General features: G+C 40.4%; 1 protein-coding gene across 2 annotated transcripts in view; it reads right to left on the bottom strand.

Annotated features, from left to right (window-relative positions):
* Positions 1–18,873, bottom strand: part of ADGRG2 (adhesion G protein-coupled receptor G2) — a 113,387-nt gene that overhangs the window by 55,779 nt on the left and 38,735 nt on the right. For both annotated transcript variants that reach the window (XM_005614029.4, XM_070258032.1), the window contains exon 3: positions 12,055–12,173. In XM_005614029.4, coding sequence (XP_005614086.1) covers positions 12,055–12,172 — 118 coding nt within the window. In that variant the 5' untranslated portion in view covers position 12,173. The remainder of the gene's footprint in view (positions 1–12,054; positions 12,174–18,873) is intronic.

Consider the following 18,873-nt stretch of genomic DNA (forward strand, 5'->3'; position numbering starts at 1 on the left):
CCAGCCACCATTTTCTCTCTTGTTCTTTGTCATGATATTGACACGGTCAAAATTCAGGGAATCCATATGAATCAGAGGAGGAGGAGTCCTTGCTATTTTGAGTCTGAATGAATTCCCCTCCTTCTTCATGACTCACCTCCCCAGCTTTGCTCCCAGCAAATATCCATATCATGGTTTTTCCATGACCCTCAAGTGGGACTCCCATGTAATGAACCAGTTCTGTAAACAGCTACATACTAGTAAAAGCCACTGAGAAAGGCTGGAATTATGGATATTCATGCTGCATTCTACTTAGTTGGAAAAGTTGTACTTTTGAGTTTCCTCTGTTTGAAGCCATGTAACCTTTGCTGTAGCACTTCCAAGTAGAAGATCCTTAGCAGGCCCTTAGGTCTTTGTATGTCAGTGGCTCCTATGCTAATGTCTTCTCCTAATATTGTCTTTGGCTTCTTATGAGCTTTGAAAGTCTGATCTTGGATTCCTCACTTTTAATAACGTGTGACTCTTGACTTGGTAATCTTCTCCATATGGATAAAATGCCCATGTCCATTTACTTCCAGTGTATGAAGGAGCATGCCTCCTCAACCAAGCTTTAAATGTGATTAAGAGACTGGGCTCTTGAGGGAGAGTAACTTGGGTTCAAATCCTGGCTCTGCCTTGAATAAGTTTCCAACATTTCTCTGCTTGTATTTCTTCATCTGTAAAATAGGGATGATTACTTTGAAGGAAATTATATTATTCATAAAGTATTTTATCACAGTTCCAACAATAAGTTATAATTATTATTAATTCAGACAACAGGATTCTGTGTCCTTGTATAAAGTTTACCGTTATGTAATAAACTGTTTGTTTTTCTTAATGCAAACAATGTGATATCAGTAATTTGCAGAGGGGCATTTAAAAAATCATGAAAATGGTTTCTTTCCAAGATTTGCATGTATGTGATTTCCATTCTTACTGTAAAACATTTTTATTTATTCACTAATGCTTGATTAGTGAGAATATCTGTTACAACACTGTGTTTGTCTAATTCAAGTTTCCATAGCTTAGGATCATCAGAAAGCATCTCCCGGAAAGACCATGGGGTTCCATCTCTTCACATTACACATCAGGAAAGTGAAGTTCACAGAAATCCATTTCAGAGGTGAACGGGACTTGAAGATGACCTAGTACAATACTGTAAATCTAGAAAAATGTCCAAGGTATTCAGACTATATTTCATTATTTTAAAAGTTGTTTATTTACCCACAATAAGCTGCATGAGGAAATTAGAGTGTGATGTTTGTTTTGTTTGAAATTATATGCACACTGGTTTTCTACTGCCTTTCACAAACACTGCATACAGTTATAAACGTCTTTGCTCAACACAAAAATGGGGAAAAATGTTACTTAAATAAGCCATTTGACAGTATCTTTTAGGAGTTGAAGTTCGCTGGAAGAAAAGAATTACAAAATAGGTCATAGATAAGGAAAAGACTAGATACCCAACTAGTCCAACCCCTTCAGTCTACAAGTGAGGAAACAAGCTCAAAAACATGACGGGATTTACCCAAAGTTTATCCACTTATTCTAATTGTTGAAGGCCCACTGTATACCAGGCACTGGGCTTATGACAGGGAATAAAACAAAGCCCCTGGCCTCAAATAAAGGTTACATTCCAGTGACATTATGCAACTCACTTGAAAGTTTTAAAATTAAACTTTGAAAATACCCTATAACTGAAAATTCTTTACTAATTCAAACTTATCTCCTCTGGCCTGTACACCCAAACTCAGAATTTGTTAGACTTTACCGTGAATCCAAATCAGTGTAATAATAAATCATGATTTATATTAGGAGCAAAGCAAAAAAGGCTATATAGTTGAAACACGACACAGCTATGGATTCAGTTAATCAGATAATTATAAGTAATTTTAATTTATTCACTAAAGCAAGACTATTGCCCATTTTATATTTTTCATTTCTCTCTTCTTTAACAAAATTCTATACTAAACTAAATACTATAGCAACGAGAGATAACTTTTACTTTATGCTGTGTGCATTCCTAAAAGGAAAGAAGTGGAAAGGATATAGGTCAAATAGGACACTGATGTTAAAAACTAATACACTAGCCACAGACATCATTGCAAAAGCAGCCTCCATTTATCTTGATGGCTTTTTTTTACAGCACTGTGATCTTATGAACGTGAGACCTCTTGCCAAGATCAATCCGTTTTTTGTTATTTCCTTGAAGTAAAGATGCATCCACATCAAGGAAGATTTCAACAACATATTCTCTTGGAACATTAACTTACTCCCTAACAGATTAAATCAGTGGAGCTATTGCTTTTATTCCTCAGATCTCTCTTAATTTTTACCCAGTCCTTTGGGGCTATGAATCCATCCCAGGATGAATGAATGTGGCAAAGTTTTGTTCAAAGTCATGTAAAAACCATTTTCAACTGCTTCAGGGACTAAACACTGAGGGAGTGGTTAAGGACACAAGTTCTAGAATCCCACCACCTCCACTTTCCAGCTGTTTGAACTTGGGAGTGACTCAAACTGTCCAAACCTCAGTTCTCTCATCTAGAAAATGAGAGATTAATACCTGGTTGTAGCTATTGTCAGGATTCACTAAGGTGACACATGAAGCATTTATAATGATGTGACATATAGTAAACCTTTATCAAGTTAATTCATATGTGTTAGAATGCTTTCAGGGGCAAGTCACAGAATACCTAATTAAAAGAACCATAAACATTAAGGACATTCATGTAGCCCACTTAACAAGAATTCAACAGCAGACAGTTCTAAGGTTGGTCCTGCAGCTCGGGGACAGCAATGAAGACCCAGGTCCTTTCCATCCTTCTGTCCTCAGGATACTGTTAATTCAGGGACTCAAATCATCATAAACTCAGGTTATCTCCATTTTCCACTTGCACTCACTAGCTCCTTTCAATGTTTTTAAGATAGCTACCACTGTTTTAGGCATCAAATCCAAACACAAAAATGTCCAGATACAGCACTATCCAATGGAACTTTTTGCAATGATGGAAATATACTACATCTGCATTGTCCAGTATGGCAACCAGTAGCCCTATGTGACTTGAAATGTGACTAGTATGACTGAGAAACTGAATTTTTAATTTCACTTAATTTTAATTAATTTACATTTAAATAGCCACCTGTGCCTAGTGGCTATTGAATTGGACAGTGCAGGTCCAAAGGAAGAAGAATTGGTTTTCCTTGAATCTCATCTTAAGAGCAGGGAAACTTTTCCTAGAAGTCCCCCAGAAGATTTTCCCATGTATCTTATTGCTCAAAAGCAGGTCACATGCCCACTCCTAAATCAAATATTGGCAAGGTTTTGAATCAGGCAGTTCCACGATTGGCTTAGAATAATCAGGATTTACTCCTGAGTCATGTGGAAAGGGGTGAGCACTCTATGAAGCCAGGGCTTATAGCCAGCAAGAAAGAAGCAAGGAATGGTTGTCATATAAATGATCAGTAGTATGTGCTGCCCCACTTCCACTCCATCTAGATCAGGGGTCCATAAACTATAGTACACGGGCCAAATCTGGCCTACCAACTGGGCTTGTAAATAAAGTTTCATTGGACCAAAGTCAGGCCTATTCACTTACGTATTGCAGTAGTAGTTGCCACAGAGACCCCATGGTCCACAAAGCCAAAGTATTTATTATCTGGCTCTTTATAGAAAAAGTTTGCCAAACCCTGGTCTACAAGGACATTCCTTAGGGTTAAAGTCACCATTGTTAAAGATCTTGGCTAAAATGTACTTGTATGGCCAAAACAAGCACTTTGTACAGGCTGGTATAGAGGAGAGAGATCTGGAGAGCTGCTTTCAGGTCTTTGATACTGTTTCTTGCTAGGTAACCTAGAGAAAAGTTACTCCATTGCTTTGAGCTTCAGTCTTCTCATCAGCAAAGTGGGGATAACACAGATTTCTCTGCCTACCTCAGGGGCCTATGGTGAGATGAAATATGCCAAGGTGCTTCGTAAACCACAAAGACCTACATAAATGTCCAGTTGGTTTGCTGCTGCTGCTGTTTTTTTTTTTAACTACTTTTTCTCCCCAAATCCCCCCAGTACATAGTTGTATCTTTTAGTTGTGGGTCCTTCTAGTTGTGGCATGTGGGACGCTGCCTCAACATGGCCTGATGAGTGGCGCCATGTCCGCACGCAGGATCCGAACTGGCGAAACCCTGGGCCACCAAAGTGGAGAGTGCGAACTTAACCCCTCGACCATGGGGCCAGCCCCTGCTGCTGCTGTTTCAATGTTCAGTACCATGAGCTGTTGCTACTGAATCCTACCAAGAGACACTGGGATTTTTCCATGAAGAACAAGGCAAGGATAGCACTGGCCACTGGGGGATTGACCAATCAGCAAAAGCTACTTCTAGAGCTTTTATCAATTCACTGACTTGGTTGTAACTTTAAGAGCCTTTGAAATTGCCTCATGTAAAAAAACGTAGTTTGAAAAAATATAACTTTAAAATTGTTTCCAATTTCACGTTAGGAACTTTGACTAGGAGAGCAGCCTTAAAATGGGATTGCAGAGATGAGTGGTTCTCAGTTCAAGGCAGAACCCAAGGATCCCCGATATCCCAGGACAGTGAATGAGGAATCTGAAGACTATCTTCCACTGGGTAACTGAACTCACAGAATGTCAGAGTGTGAAGGAATCTTAACAGGCAATCAGTTGAGCCCCTTCATCATATGCAGGAAAGGAAGTACACTCTTCAAGGGTAATTCTAGCCAAAGTACAGCCATCTCACTGAAGTCTACGTAAAAGTTTAGAGGTGTAATATATGTTGTATCAGAATTCACTGGGTTCAGATGAGGATAATGCTGGTGATGTAAGCTGATAGGAGAGGCCCGTGATTTAGAGTATCTCTAGGCTTTAGACTAGAGTCACAAATCAAAACCAATCAAACAACCAGAGTTTATTGAGCACTTACTATGTGCTAGGCACTATGCAGGATACAGAGAGGAAAAAAGATGTCACCCTTACCCTCAAGGACCTGACTAGATATTTCTTCATACCATGAGGAGGAGCAGAATTCAGGATATGATGATGGCCTTCAACAATTCCTGGTAGAGCGTCCTGACACATTGTAAGTGTTCAATATGTATTTGTTTTAGAGTTAGTTTAAAATTTATAGACATAATTTAGATGTACAAACAATAGCAACAATAAACAAACAAACAAACTCCCTGAACTTCTTTTGATGTCTAGGATGGCTCCATCTCATTTTGGAGCCTTCGTTCCAGGGTTGTAGGAAAGGAATCCCTAAACCTAATGATGTGAGGTAGCTCTTTTTTGCTCTAAAATAGCCTCTAGCTAACTCAATGTCTTTTGGGTAAATGCTCAATCTTTGTTTTCCCCCCTTTTCCTTCTGGCAGTCAAGATGGCTTCTGGTCAGGAACAGGGTGCTAGTATCCTTCTGGCAGCAGGGAGAAGGGGCCTGGATCTGTGAGCTCACTCTGTGCTGAGCCCTAGGTTCTTGATGGCCTCTCCAGAGATCTCCCTCACCCTGAGGGGTTCCTACCCAGGAACCAGCTGGCATCCACTGCTGAAGGCTGTGTCCAGTGGTCCCCATGGTCTATTCTCTCAGAATCCCATCCCAGCCTGAGAGTCCCTCTCTTGCTGACCTAGGTCCCCTCAGCTCACACCACTGAGTGTCTGTCACATCCTCCATCTGGCCCCTGGTCTAAGCTGTCCACACCATGGTCTTTGCAGCCCTGGCCCTGCCCCTGTCTCTCAACACAGTTACTCACTAAGAACATGGAGGCAATTTGGAATCCTTAGCCTGCCACACAAGAGACAAGAAAGACCTGGAGAGGACCATCTCCAGCCTTCTCTCTGCCTACAGCATTTCTCATCTCTATCATTGTCCCCTCTCAATGTACAGGCCCCTGTGAGGAGTTCTCACCAGGAGTTCTAAGTGGAAAGTGGGACACAGTGTCCTCTGCTTTCAGTTTCCCCCTCAACCTATCTAGAGTCTCTATCACTCCTTGTCAGTACTTCTACTTGCCAGGGAAAGAGTCAGGGCCCAACAGAAATGACCTCATGCCTGTGTGTGGGGATTGGGATTTTAGAAAGTTGTGAGATTGGCTGAGCATCAGATCAATGCCATGGTATTTATAATCTCATTTTTACAGATAGAGAATTGAGAGAGGAGACCAGCACTGGGTTTGGTAGTGGAGGACAAAGTCAAACAAGACAGGTTCCCTGGCATTCAGGAGCATATAGTCTACCTCCCACAGCTCTAACATGTGCTGCACAAGGAAAAACAAAGACTTGGGTGGAGGAAGCATGAGAGGATAAGAGGAAACAAGACAGTGAGGCCTTGGAGAAGGGGAATTATAGAGGAATCCAGCACTGGAAATGCCTGCAGCACAGAAAGATCTAGGCCCAGCCCAGAGAGAGAGTAAGTTGGGGATTATAGCTCATGAGATCACCAAACTGGCTCAAATGTGTAATTGTTTCCAAATGGGGAAGACAACTCTGCAAGAATGAAATTATAACCATCTTCCACTATTATGTCATCTCATCCTCTGGAAAATAGTTGTACCTAAAAGAAGACCTCCTTCGAAGACCAAAAGAAAGAAAGAAAGAAAGAAAAATGGCATTGGCACGGCCCAGGAGAGCTAGAAGCCAGAGGTAAGTATAGTTAGCTGCCAAAGCTCATTTGGGCTTCTGGTAGACCAAGAATGACTCCCTCAAACATCACCAAATTACACAACTGAAAGTGTTAAGGTCTAAGGATTCTCTCTGCTGGCCAGTGGCCTAAGAAGAGAGTGTCAGACCTACCTCTCCTTGCTGTCAAGAGCTACTGAGTCATCTTCCAGGCTTCCAGGGTGAAGCTATTGTGTTTTCCGTCCAGATTCCCCAGAGCCAGGGGGAATGGCTGCTCTCTGGCGGCTTAGCCCAGGCTTCCTCTCTATGTTCTCCCCATGCCTCAGTGACATGTTCATTCAGTCTTCACTTACCGGGCAGCCTGGAATAGTATGAACAGTACAGGCTACAGATTCCAATGGGGAATTCTCTTAGCTGTGTGACTCTGGGCAAAGGACTTAAGCTCTTTGACACTCAGTTTATTCATCTGCAAACTGAGACTAAAATCATCTACCATGAAGAGTTTTTGTGAGGATTAAATGAGATGATGTACATAAAGCACGTAGAAGGAGCTGGCCCAGAGCAGGCTCTTAGTACTCATTAGTTTTCCTCCCATTAGTTTCTGACCACCTTGCCAAACCTTCACTCTCCCTTCTCACCCGGCACTCACAATGCACTGAAAGGACTCATGACACAAAGGAAAAACATGATGACACGAGACAAAGTGACAAGTATAAAAAGATATGGATCAAGAGAAGGAGGATCACTGGGGAGAGAGATTTAATTCTTCTGAAGCGGTCAGAGCAAGTTTTATAGAGGTAGTAACATTTGGCTGGACCTTGGAAGATGAGTGTGTTTCCAATGGGGATGACCCCAGGAAGCAGAGGGAGGGAGTAGGGAAGTAAGAGAGGGAAGGGAGTAAAGCCAATAATGGGTGCATTAATGAGCAAGTTACTACTGTGGGCAACCGAGGCACAACCTGCCAATCTACTAGGCGTGTAGAACACACCTCAGCATTGTCCCACCAAGGGATGAGGAAGCTGGCTGGCATAGGTAAATGCCAACTCCCATCCCCCACTTCTTTGGGGGTAACTCCCTGGCACTTCTGGCTTATTCCATACACAGGCCAAGCATGGTCCCATGGGCACAGATCCTTCTCAGTCAGAGAGACATGGAAACCATCAGCATGCACAGGATCTATGTGCAGGTGACTTCTAGGGTGGGTCAAGGGGGTATGGACAGCACCAATAGCATCTGCTACAGGTGGCTTAACATTTAACCAGCCTATTCCACAGATTTGGCCAAAGGCCATATGTTAGAACCCTATAGCACTGACTCACACTTTAGGACTCAGTTATAGTTTGTATTGTTCTCATGTGTCATAGTCACATCCCTCCAACTGGAGTGCAAATTCCCTGGAGTCAGAGATGATGTTCTCCCAGCAGCCAGTAACGTTAGGCACACAGCAGGCACTCATTACCGTACAACTGATTATCCAGTGTAGAAGCAGCAGGTCAGTCCCCTTGGCCTTCATCAAAGACCAGACCTAAGATATCCTGAACTGAAGAGAACCTGCCTCAGTCCAAAGCTGTTCAGGCAGATGGTGCTTATGAGCCATCTGGATGATCCAGTCCAACATTCTGTGATTCTCACGATTATGGATTCCACCTTTATTTTTAATCTAGAGATACACAACCACCAAGCAACTGAGCCTAGCATAACAGAGAGGCTAAGAATGCTGAAAGACAGGATGGTGTAGTGGTTAAACACACAAACTTTGGGTGAGATGCTCCGAGTTTGAATTGCAGCTCTGCAGCTGAAATGTTTAACCTAGGGCAAGTTGCTTACCTTCTCTGTGCCTCAGTTTTCTCAGCTTTAAAAATGGAGCTAATAATAGCCATTATTATTAGCTAATAATAGCTTAATAGCTAATAATACCTATTTCAAAGGGTTATTGGGTGAGCTTTAAATGAGTTAGCCTTTTATATGGGCTCAGAACAGTGGCTGGCACATGGTAAGTGCAATCAAAGTGATTATTAAGTAAAAGAAATATCTTAGTGGGAGTTCTGAAAGACAATAAAAAGAACTCCTATTTAGTCCTTTCCAGATCCCAAAACACTTCATTCAGGAAAACCTTTGCATACATAATGTCATATGTCAATTATATGTCAATAAAGATGGAGGGAAAAAATCTTTGCCTTCACAGTTTATTTTTTTTTAAATATATTGAGCCTTACAAGAGCCCGTCAGGGGAGCTCACAATTATACCCATTTTGAAGATGAGAAAATAGAGGCTCATATTGGTCTAGTGGCAAATCAAGATCACACAAACAGCAAGTGGCAGGCATGGGGAGGGCTCTGGCCCTAGATCTCACCACCTTTCTACTTTATCATGCCGTCAGGAGCAATGTTTTAGCCAATTCTTTAAGACTGGATCCACGCTTGGGCATGCATCAGCATCCCCTGGAAGGCTGATTAAAACACAGACCCCACCCTCAGAGTTTCTGATTCAGCGGGTCTAGGGTAGGCCTGAGAATCTGCACTTCCAAAAAGCTCCCAGGTGATGCTGATGCTACTAGTCTGGGGGCCACACTTTGAGAACCACTATGTTAGGAAATTAATTCATGAGAGAGGCAAAGCAAGAAATATATTCAGTGGGCTTAAGCATCCACTCAGGTTTTCCCTGCTCAGGTTTGTTTCAGAGCCATGCACTTTCCTGCTTACCTGCCCTGTTTTCATCATTTTTAATTATACTTTTTCAAAATGACTTATTTCTACCAAGCAGCTTTCATTTTGATGATTTTTTCCCTTGTGTTCCACTTTCCTTCCTCACTCACCCTTGCGGTGGGAAAAGCACCGAAACGTGAGACCGAGGATCTAGTATCTAGTCTGGCTTTGCCGCTTCCTAACCAATAATGTCCCTGGGGACATTTACTCATCAGTAAAGTGGGGACATTTGATTTTTGCCCTGCCAATCCCACAGTGATGTTTCAATGCCCCAAGGAGATGATGTGTGTGAGCACAGTTTACATGAACGCCACATGGCCACGAGAGCATTTGTAGCCCATGACATATATCTGGAGGAGTTTTCTCTCCCTCCTTATGTCTTGCGCTGGTTGTGTAGGAAGTGGTTCTCAAAATCTCTGAAGCAGTCGCATCAACATCACCTGGGAGCTTGTTAGTAATGTCAATTTTCAGGTCCCACCCCAGGCCTACTAAATCAAAAACTCTGGGGGAAGGACCCAGAAATCTGTGTTCTAACAAGCCCTCCAGGTGATTCTGATGCACACTCAAGTTTAAAAATTCTGGATTCACGGTTATGAGCACAAAGTTCAGAGCGGGGTACAAATCCCAGCTCAGCCACTTCCTTGAGCAAGTTACATATCTCTCTGAATCTCAGTTTCTTGATCTGGGAAATGAGGCTAGGACTAAGATCTCCTCTTCATAGATTTAGTTGAGAAGCTTAAGAGAGTAGATGTGTGTAAAGCACGTAGAGGCACACTGTAAGCAGTCAGTTCACATTTGCTCTTATCATTTCTTTTTGTAAGGTATCATGGCTTCTTGACAATATGCTCCAGTGCCTACTTTTTGAAGGATTGTCAATTTTGTGTTAGCCTGCTGGGAAGTTTTCCATTTAGTTTCTATGCATGTATGTACGTGTGTGTGAGTGTGAGTGTGTGTTGTGTGCATGTGTTTTATGTTCTTGTTTGCTGCTGGTAGATATTTGCTTTATCCAATGAAGATTTCTTGGTCCTGCCACTCTCTTCTGAATAAGAAAGGTATTTCTGTGTGTGTCTTTAATAATGTCCTCTTAAATAACATTCCTAATGACGATTCTTTACATTTGCATAGCACTGTATTCTTTCGGCAGTTGTACCCACAGATATTGCAGCCTCAGGATTTCAGGCCTTTTTACCGCCTTCTTCAGGTATCTTTCCTCCTTGTTTCATAAGCTTCTAAAGATCCTCTTCTAAAAACCATGCTGCTTCATTTGGCTGATGCAGAAATGCCTTCAAGTAGATACTTTTAAAAACAAATAAACACCAGAAATAGACCCTCACATATATAGCTCATTGATTTTTGACAAAGGTGCCAAGACCATTCAATGGGGGAAGAACAGTCTTTCCAACAAATGGTGCTGGGAAAACTGGATATCCACATGCAAAGAATGAATTTGGACCCTAACCTAACACCATATACAAAAATGAACTCAGAATGGATCAAAGAACCTAAACATAAGAGCTAAACCTATAAAATTCTTAGAAGAAAACATAGGGGAAAATCTTCATGACACTGGATTTGGCAATGATTTCTTGGATATGACAGTAAAAGCACAGGCAACAAAGTAAAAATAAATTGGACTTCATCAAAATTAAAAATTCTTGTGCATCAAAGGACACTATTAAGAGAGTGAAAAGACAACCCACAGAATGGGAGAAAATATTTGCAAATCATATATCTGATAAAGGATTAATATCCAGAATGTATAAAGAACTCCTAAAACTCAACAACAAAAAATTCCCAAACAACCCAATGCAAAAATGGGCGAAAGATTTGAATAAATATTTTTCCAAAGAAGATATACAAACGGCTAGTAAGCACATGAACAGCTTCTCAACGTTACTAATCATTAAGGAAATGCAAATCAAAACCACAATGATACCGTTTCACACCCATTATCAAAACAACAGAAATAACAAGTGTTAGTGAGGATATAGAGAAACTGGAATCCTTGTGCCTTGCTGGTAGGAATGTACAATGGTGCAGACGCTGTGGGAAACAGTTTGGCAGCTCCTCAAAAAGTTAAACATAGAGTTACCATATGACCCAGCAATTCCGCTCCTGGTTACATATACCTAAAAGAATTGAAAGCAAGGACTCAAACAGGTACTTGTACACCAACGTTCATAGTAGCATTATTTATAATAGCTAAAAGGTGGAAATAACCCAAATGTCCATCAACGATGAATGGATAAACAAAATGTGGTATGTACATGCAATGGAATCTTATTCAGCCTTAAAAAGGAATGAAATTCTGATACATGCTACAACACGGATGAACTTCGGAAACATTCTGCTAAGTGAAATAAGCCAGACACAAAAGGACAAATACTGTGTGATTCCACTCATATGAGGTACCTAGAAGGCAAATTCACAGAGACAGAAAGAATAGAGGTTACCAGGGACTGGGGGAGGGAGGAATAGGAGTTATTGTTTAATGGGTACAGAGTTTCTATTTGAGATGATAAAAATGTTCTAGAATTGGATAGCGGTCATGGTTGCACAAAATATAGTTTAATGCCAGTGAATTGTACACTTAAAAATGGTTAAAATGGTAAGTTTTACGTTATGTTTATTTTACCACAGTAAAAAAAAATCCTAAATAAACACACACACAGATAAAACAGAAAAAAAAATGAAGGAAACAGGCACCTTACCTTCCAGGGATGTAACCAGAACAAAATGGAGACAAATGATGACAAGGAATATCTTGAATGTCAGTAAAAGTTCTTCAGGTCTGCCAACATGGCTACAGTGCCCGCCAAAGAAAAACATCCTTGAATAAAATAAGGAGAAATCATATCATCATAGCTTGCCTTAGTCACAACAGAGCAATACCCGAAAGGTCAGTTCCTCAAAGCAACCTGCAATCCCGCTTCCTTTAAATTTCTCTGGCTCCAGAGAATGACAGGGCCAGGTGGGCACTGGTTACAAAAACAATGTTTATTATAAGAAGACCACCCAGTGGGATAGTATATTAAAAGTGATAGCAAGGTAGTCCGTGTGAATTTATGGAAAACATCAACACATACAAAATATCAAGAGAAGAAATTAAAAACACAAAACACTGCAAATGTAATTATGACCACCATATACAGGCTGGTTAAAAACTATGCTGGGGCCGGCCCCGTGGCTGAGTGGTTGGGTTTGCGCGCCCCGCTGCAGGCGGCCCAGTGTTTCGTCAGTTTGAATCCTGGGCGCGGACATGGCACTGCTCATCAAACCACGCTGAGGCAGCGTCCCACATGCCACAAGTAGAAGGACCCACAACGAAGAATATACAACTATGTACCGGGGGGCTTTGGGGAGAAAAAGGAAAAAAATAAAATAAAATAAAAAAACTATGCTAAGAATCAGAAGGGGTTACAGAATCTTAAAAATAATCTACTCCTATTTATGTCTTATGCTGTAATAGGATGGGTACATTGCATTTCCTATTTATTACATATCAGTGCATTATCACTGCTTGCATTTTTAGTAGTCAGGAGGTCAGAGTCAACATTTTTAAAAAGCAAAGTTTATATCAGAACTGAATTTAAAAGCCTCATTTACCACTCATTTATTCATTCAACAAATATCTATTGAGGACCAATACATACCTGATGAGATGTGAGGGCTGAATGGGAGTTAAGTGGATGAAATACATGTGGTGGAGGTGGGGCAGGGGCTGGGGGGAGCTTGACACACAGAGATAACTGCAAATGGTAAGACTGTGTCCCTTCCTCTTATGGTAGAGGAGTTGGCCAATAGAGCCCTCTGACGAGCAGTCAGCACCAGCAGCAGAGGCTAGTGTGGGGTGCTGAGGGAGGAAGAAGGCAGCCAGGAAACCACAACCCACCCACGGGCTCAGGCACAAGCGGAGGGGCAGTGAGAGCCCACTGAGCAGGCACCCTCTACATGGCCACAGGAAAAGTGGCCAGGACAGACCAGGCTGTGTGTTCTCAGCTGGCAGAGCTCCTGGCCACAGGGCATCCCTGAACCCAGACACCACTGCAGCTTCTGCCAGCCTGAGATAGAGTGTGCATGAACAGTGGTGAAGATTAAAGAGCATGAGTTCAAAGGTCCTGGCTCTGCCACGCATAATCAGATGACTTCGGACAAGTTATTTCCAACAGCCAAGATCTCCCATCTAGCAAATTGTGATAACACCAACCTGATAGTGTTGCTGTGGTGAGTGAACAAGAGACCTTCACACAGTGGCTGGCACTGTGAAGGCACCATAAATGCTAGCTGTACTTTTCACTCATTCAGTCAACAAATACCAATTTTGCACCTAATATGTGCAGGTAAGATAGAGCAGGGATTACAGGGAGGAGGGCATGGAAAGATGGGGATAAATCATGATTTCTCAGTCTCAAGGAAAAGCTGGCAGTCTTTAAGAATCCTGTAATTTAATAGCCATCGCCAGTACCAGGGGGGTGACTCTTTCCTTGGACATGGCATGATAATGTCTCAGACCAGGAGATAAATCCTCCTCCTTCCAAAGAGGACTCACATTTTTTAAATCAATAAATTGTATTATATATTAATAAGACATTATGTTCATATGGTAAAATGCTCTGGTTTGTCCATCCTCTTCAGCAATTTTATCCTCTCTCTGTTCATAATGGCATATTATTGATCCTCCCAAATGAGTCACTCCAACGAGAATGTTCATATAGTTGTGCAAAGATGTAGCAGTCTCTCTGGAGGAAAATTTAAGTGTCTGTTACAGCTACACACAACAATATTGATGAATCTCAGAAATATATCTTAGATAAAGGAGCCAGACATAAATGAATGCATACTGTACATGATTCCATTCACATGAGGAACAAAAGCAGGCAAAAGTAATCGATGGAGTAAGAGAGTGGTTATCCTTGGAAGTGGGGAGAAGGTGTAATAATTAGAAGTGGGCACAAGGGGTCTTCTGAGGTACAGGTAATATTCTGTGTGCTGGTTACATGAGTGTGTTCACTTCCTGAAATTCATTGAATTGTAACTTGCATGTATGTCATAAAAAGTTTCATTTAAAAGTTTAACAATTAATCCACTTTTTGTTGCTGAACTCAGTTCCCCCTCCAAAAGCATTGCTCTTTTTTTCTTTTAAAAACAACTATATTTATTTAGTGAACTACACCTCTACAAAAAAAACTCTCCCTGGGATTCACAGAGCTGACTTAGAAGGTTTATTGCACAAGTCTCTAATTTTAGTTCTGGAAAGAGTATCGGAGCAGTTTATTTCTGGAAAGGAACTCAGGATTCACCTAGTCTCAAACTCTCATTCTACAGAAGAAGAAAGAGGCCCAACGTGCTCTAGGGGATGGGTCAAGGTCATTTGGCTGTTTGGTGCTACTCCTACTCTTTCCACCAGGCCACAGTGCTGGCCTCCTGAGAATTTGTCTCCTTGGAAGTAAACTCTTTTGAGTCCATCAGGTGAAATGAGTCAACAAATTCAAAATGCTATTATACAATTTCAAAATTTCTGCAAACTCATTCTTGAGCTTTGCCAGCTCCTAGAGCAGGACCTAAGTGGTGTATAATACATGGTCAAAGTTAAATTAGTCATAGTACATAGTGACTGGTTACTATGTGCTGTGACTTGGTCCACTGATCAAAAGAAGCCATGCCTTTTCACTGAAGAGAGCTTGTACTCAACTCCCAAATGATGGCAGGAAAGGCCAGAATGAAGGGAGATTCCAGCAATCATCCTGAAAAGAGAATATGGATCAAGAAGAACTTACTACAGACCGGATGCCACTGAAAAGACTGCTTTCAGTTGTCAAGTCTGGAATATATCTCCTCAACTGAATAAATATTTCCCAATAGGGGGAAAAGTTTTATGGTATTTGAAATAATGCAGCTCCTATTGCCTTCTGCATAAACTAGAGAACATCCTAAGTCATAAGGTCTCCAAGATCATTGGTCAAAGAGGGAAATCTGTGGATTTGGTAACTCTTACTTATTATACATAAAAGTCATTTTTATCTTTTTCAGCTGGAACTTTTCTTCATCTTCTGGTTGGGTTAGCAACGCTATCTAGGTCATCAACAAACATGATTTGAACAGTTACTGGTTCTTGGCAAATTTTCAAAATGCCAAGGATGGCTGATGAGATAGCACCAATTACAAAGAAAACTCCTTGCCAGCATTTAAACAGTAAAATCTAGACCTTGACACTAGACAACCATTCATTAAAGATTATCCCAGGTTCATCTCGATCCAGGGTCCCCTTTTAGGGTTGTGAACTCTGATGTAAATGGCAACCCCTAGGGTTGTACAGAGCACAAGCTACATGACTGTATGCCATGGTCCTGCTTGTACCTCTCCAGGAAATTGTTCTAGATCTCTTTAATTTCATTAAATAGTATCACGATCATATTTTAAAAAGTTTATATCATCAGTGCAACCCTGAATGGCAATAAACGACAAATCTATATTTATGTAGATATAGAATAATTAAAGTGTAAGATTTAACAGGAGGGGGACTAGCTTGATACCACTGTAGGGAAGGTCTGGGCACCTCTGGGAACTGGCATAATTTGATTACAGCATGGCTGCTATGGTGTATGCAATGATCGATATTTTTGACCTGAGTAACAAGAGCTCTGATAATTGTTCCTCAAGTGTTCTAGAAAACTTTGTGCCTTTGAGATATTTACACTGAGTCATGATAAGTGTTGGGTAACAAGACTGGCACAAGGGGAAATCTAAAAGGGAAGTACTGAAGAGGTTTTCAGTGCAGATAAAGCAAGAACTAAAAGGGGAAAAAGCAAGTGACTTGGATCATTCAACTGTCAAAGAAGTCAGAGAATCCCAGGGCTGGTTTTTTTAGAGTCTCAGTTATATGTTTAACTACTTAAAAAAAAGAATCAGGAAACTGTTAGTAAAAGCATAATTAAATTTTGATTTGAACTCTACTGAAAGACCCTAATACAGCAAATATCTCAGAAAAAAAAATTTCTTCAGTGTTCCAAGAATGTGTTGGGTTAGGTTTTTAGGCCAAACCTTCCGCGGAAAGCAATTAAAAATCATGATTAAAATATTGAAAGCATTTTCTTAAATATATCAAAGAGCTGACAAGATAGAAAAGAATGTCAGGCCAAAGGTGAAGCCAAAGCACAAACTCAGGGAGGTAACGTAAGCAAAAGAGCCAATGATGCCAGAGGGTACAGGCCTAATCAGGCAAACTTGAGCTCCAGATACAAAGCACAAAAGAAAAATCAGAGACGCGGAGAAAAGAAATACAAGGTCTAACATACACTTAAACAAAATTCAGAGAGGATGGGGCAGAGTCAATGTTTGAAATGATAATGACTGAACGACCCCAAACTGGTGCAAAACACCTATCCACAGATTCAAGAAGCCCAAGGAATCTCTATAATAAATGAAAAGAGATCTACACCTAGATAGATCATAGTGAAGCTGAAGAAAATCAAAGACAGAGCAAATCTTGAAAGTGGCTGGAGAAAACAAGACAGTTAACCTTCAAAGGAACAGCTGTTAGACTGACAGCTGTCTTCTCAGAAGCAACAATGGAAGTCAGAAAACAGTGAAATATTATGCAAAGTGCTAAGAGAAAACAACTGCTGACCTAGAATTCTACTCCTAATGAAAATACTTTTCAAGAATGAGGGCAAAATAAACACATTTTCAGACAAACAAAAACTATGATATTGTTCACTACTGCAAATCCTCACTGAAATAAATCCTAAAAGATGTATTCTGGCGAAAGATATAAGATCTGAAATGCAACAAGGGTGAAGAACAAAGAAAGTGGTTAGTATGTGGCCAGGCCCATTCCTACCATTTGTAATATACAGGACAAGAGTTTAAAAGGAGGCCCAGTTTGTCCTTATTACTCCATCTCAGACTACAAGAGGCTTTGTGCACATGTATGTGGACACTCCAGCCCACATATCCAAACTCCCCTCTCTCTTGCAAGCAGCTATCTCTTGGCCATCCCTTAGGTCTAAAAGTAGGTACACCTGCAGCATGGCTTGCCCTAGGGAAGAGGCTTCCTCAGGTCCTGGAAAAAGGCATAGAATGTTTGGACAGGGAATTCCAGGGTCCTGGGTTTGCAGAACATCTCGAAGCAAGGGTTGGGGGAGGAAGAAGGCAGGTTCCAGGCAGGCATGTCTTCTTGGTGTCACAAACTTCTTGCCCTTTAGAGAGGGGTACAACTAGGGAAGGGCCAGAGAGGGGACCTCTAAAGCATGAGACACAGGCCAGAGGCCCCAGCCGCCCAGAGCTAAGGTTGGCACTATATATTGGCAAATCTAAGTGAACTTTGGCTATACAAAACATTAATAATAATAATATCCTACAGGGATAAGTGAAATATAGAATAAAAGTATGGAAGCTATATTATATATACATTTATATACATTATATTATAGTATATTATATAGGAAGTATATATAACATATCAATTAGGAGATGAAAAATTGAAATTAAAAAATTAAAAGTCTTTCAAGGTTCTTGTATTATCCTAGAGGAGGCTAAAGGCATTGATTATCTTTAGACATTGAAAAGTTGAGTAGATATTGTAATTTCTATAGCAACTACTAAAAATAGAAGTGGGGCATATATCTTCCTAACTAGTGGAGGGGAAGAGTGGTATTTAGAATATTCAGTCAATCTGAAAGGAGACAAGAAAGGGGAGGAAAAGAAACAAAGAATGGTTAGGGAAATAGAAGATGGTAAACGCGCATACAAATCAACGATTCTTTAAATATAAACAGACTAAATGATTCAATTAAAAGGCATTATCAGACTGAAAAAAATACAAAATCTAACTATATGCTATTTACAAGGACACAACTAGAACATAATGATACAGAAAGTTTGAAAATAAAAGGATGGAAAAGATATGCAATGCCAATACTAATTAAAAGAAAATTAGAGTTTATACTAATATCGGACAAATTATACTTTAAAGCAAAAAACATTACCTATGAATAAAATGGTTCATTCATAAAAGGTTCAATTCAATAGGAAGACTGAACAAATTTACAAATGAATGCAATTAATAATGTAGCCTCAAAATACACAAAGCAGTATTTTTGACAGAATACAAGGAGAAATAGAACAAATTCACAATCATATTGACAGATATTCACACACCTCTATGAGCAATTGATAAAATTCAAATAAGAAAGTCACTAAGGATATAGAATATTTGAATGACACATTCAACCAACTGGACTTAAAGACCATATATGAACCCCCCCCCACTCAACAACTACAGAGTATATAACCTTTTCAAGTGCACACGGAATATTTATGAAAACCAACCAGGCTATAAAAGAAGGCTCAAAACATTTTACAGAATTGGAAAAGGGACAGGAGCATGTTCTCTGACTACCACACAATTAAGCTGTAATAACAAAAAGTTAAATTTGTTATTTAACAAATAACATGGGTCAAAGAAGTTGTTATAACGTATATTAGAAAATATTTGACTTGATCAATAATAAAAACATTATATATCAAAT

This window comes from Equus caballus, chromosome X (genome assembly GCF_041296265.1).
Source record: "Equus caballus isolate H_3958 breed thoroughbred chromosome X, TB-T2T, whole genome shotgun sequence".
Lineage (NCBI taxonomy): Eukaryota > Metazoa > Chordata > Mammalia > Perissodactyla > Equidae > Equus > Equus caballus.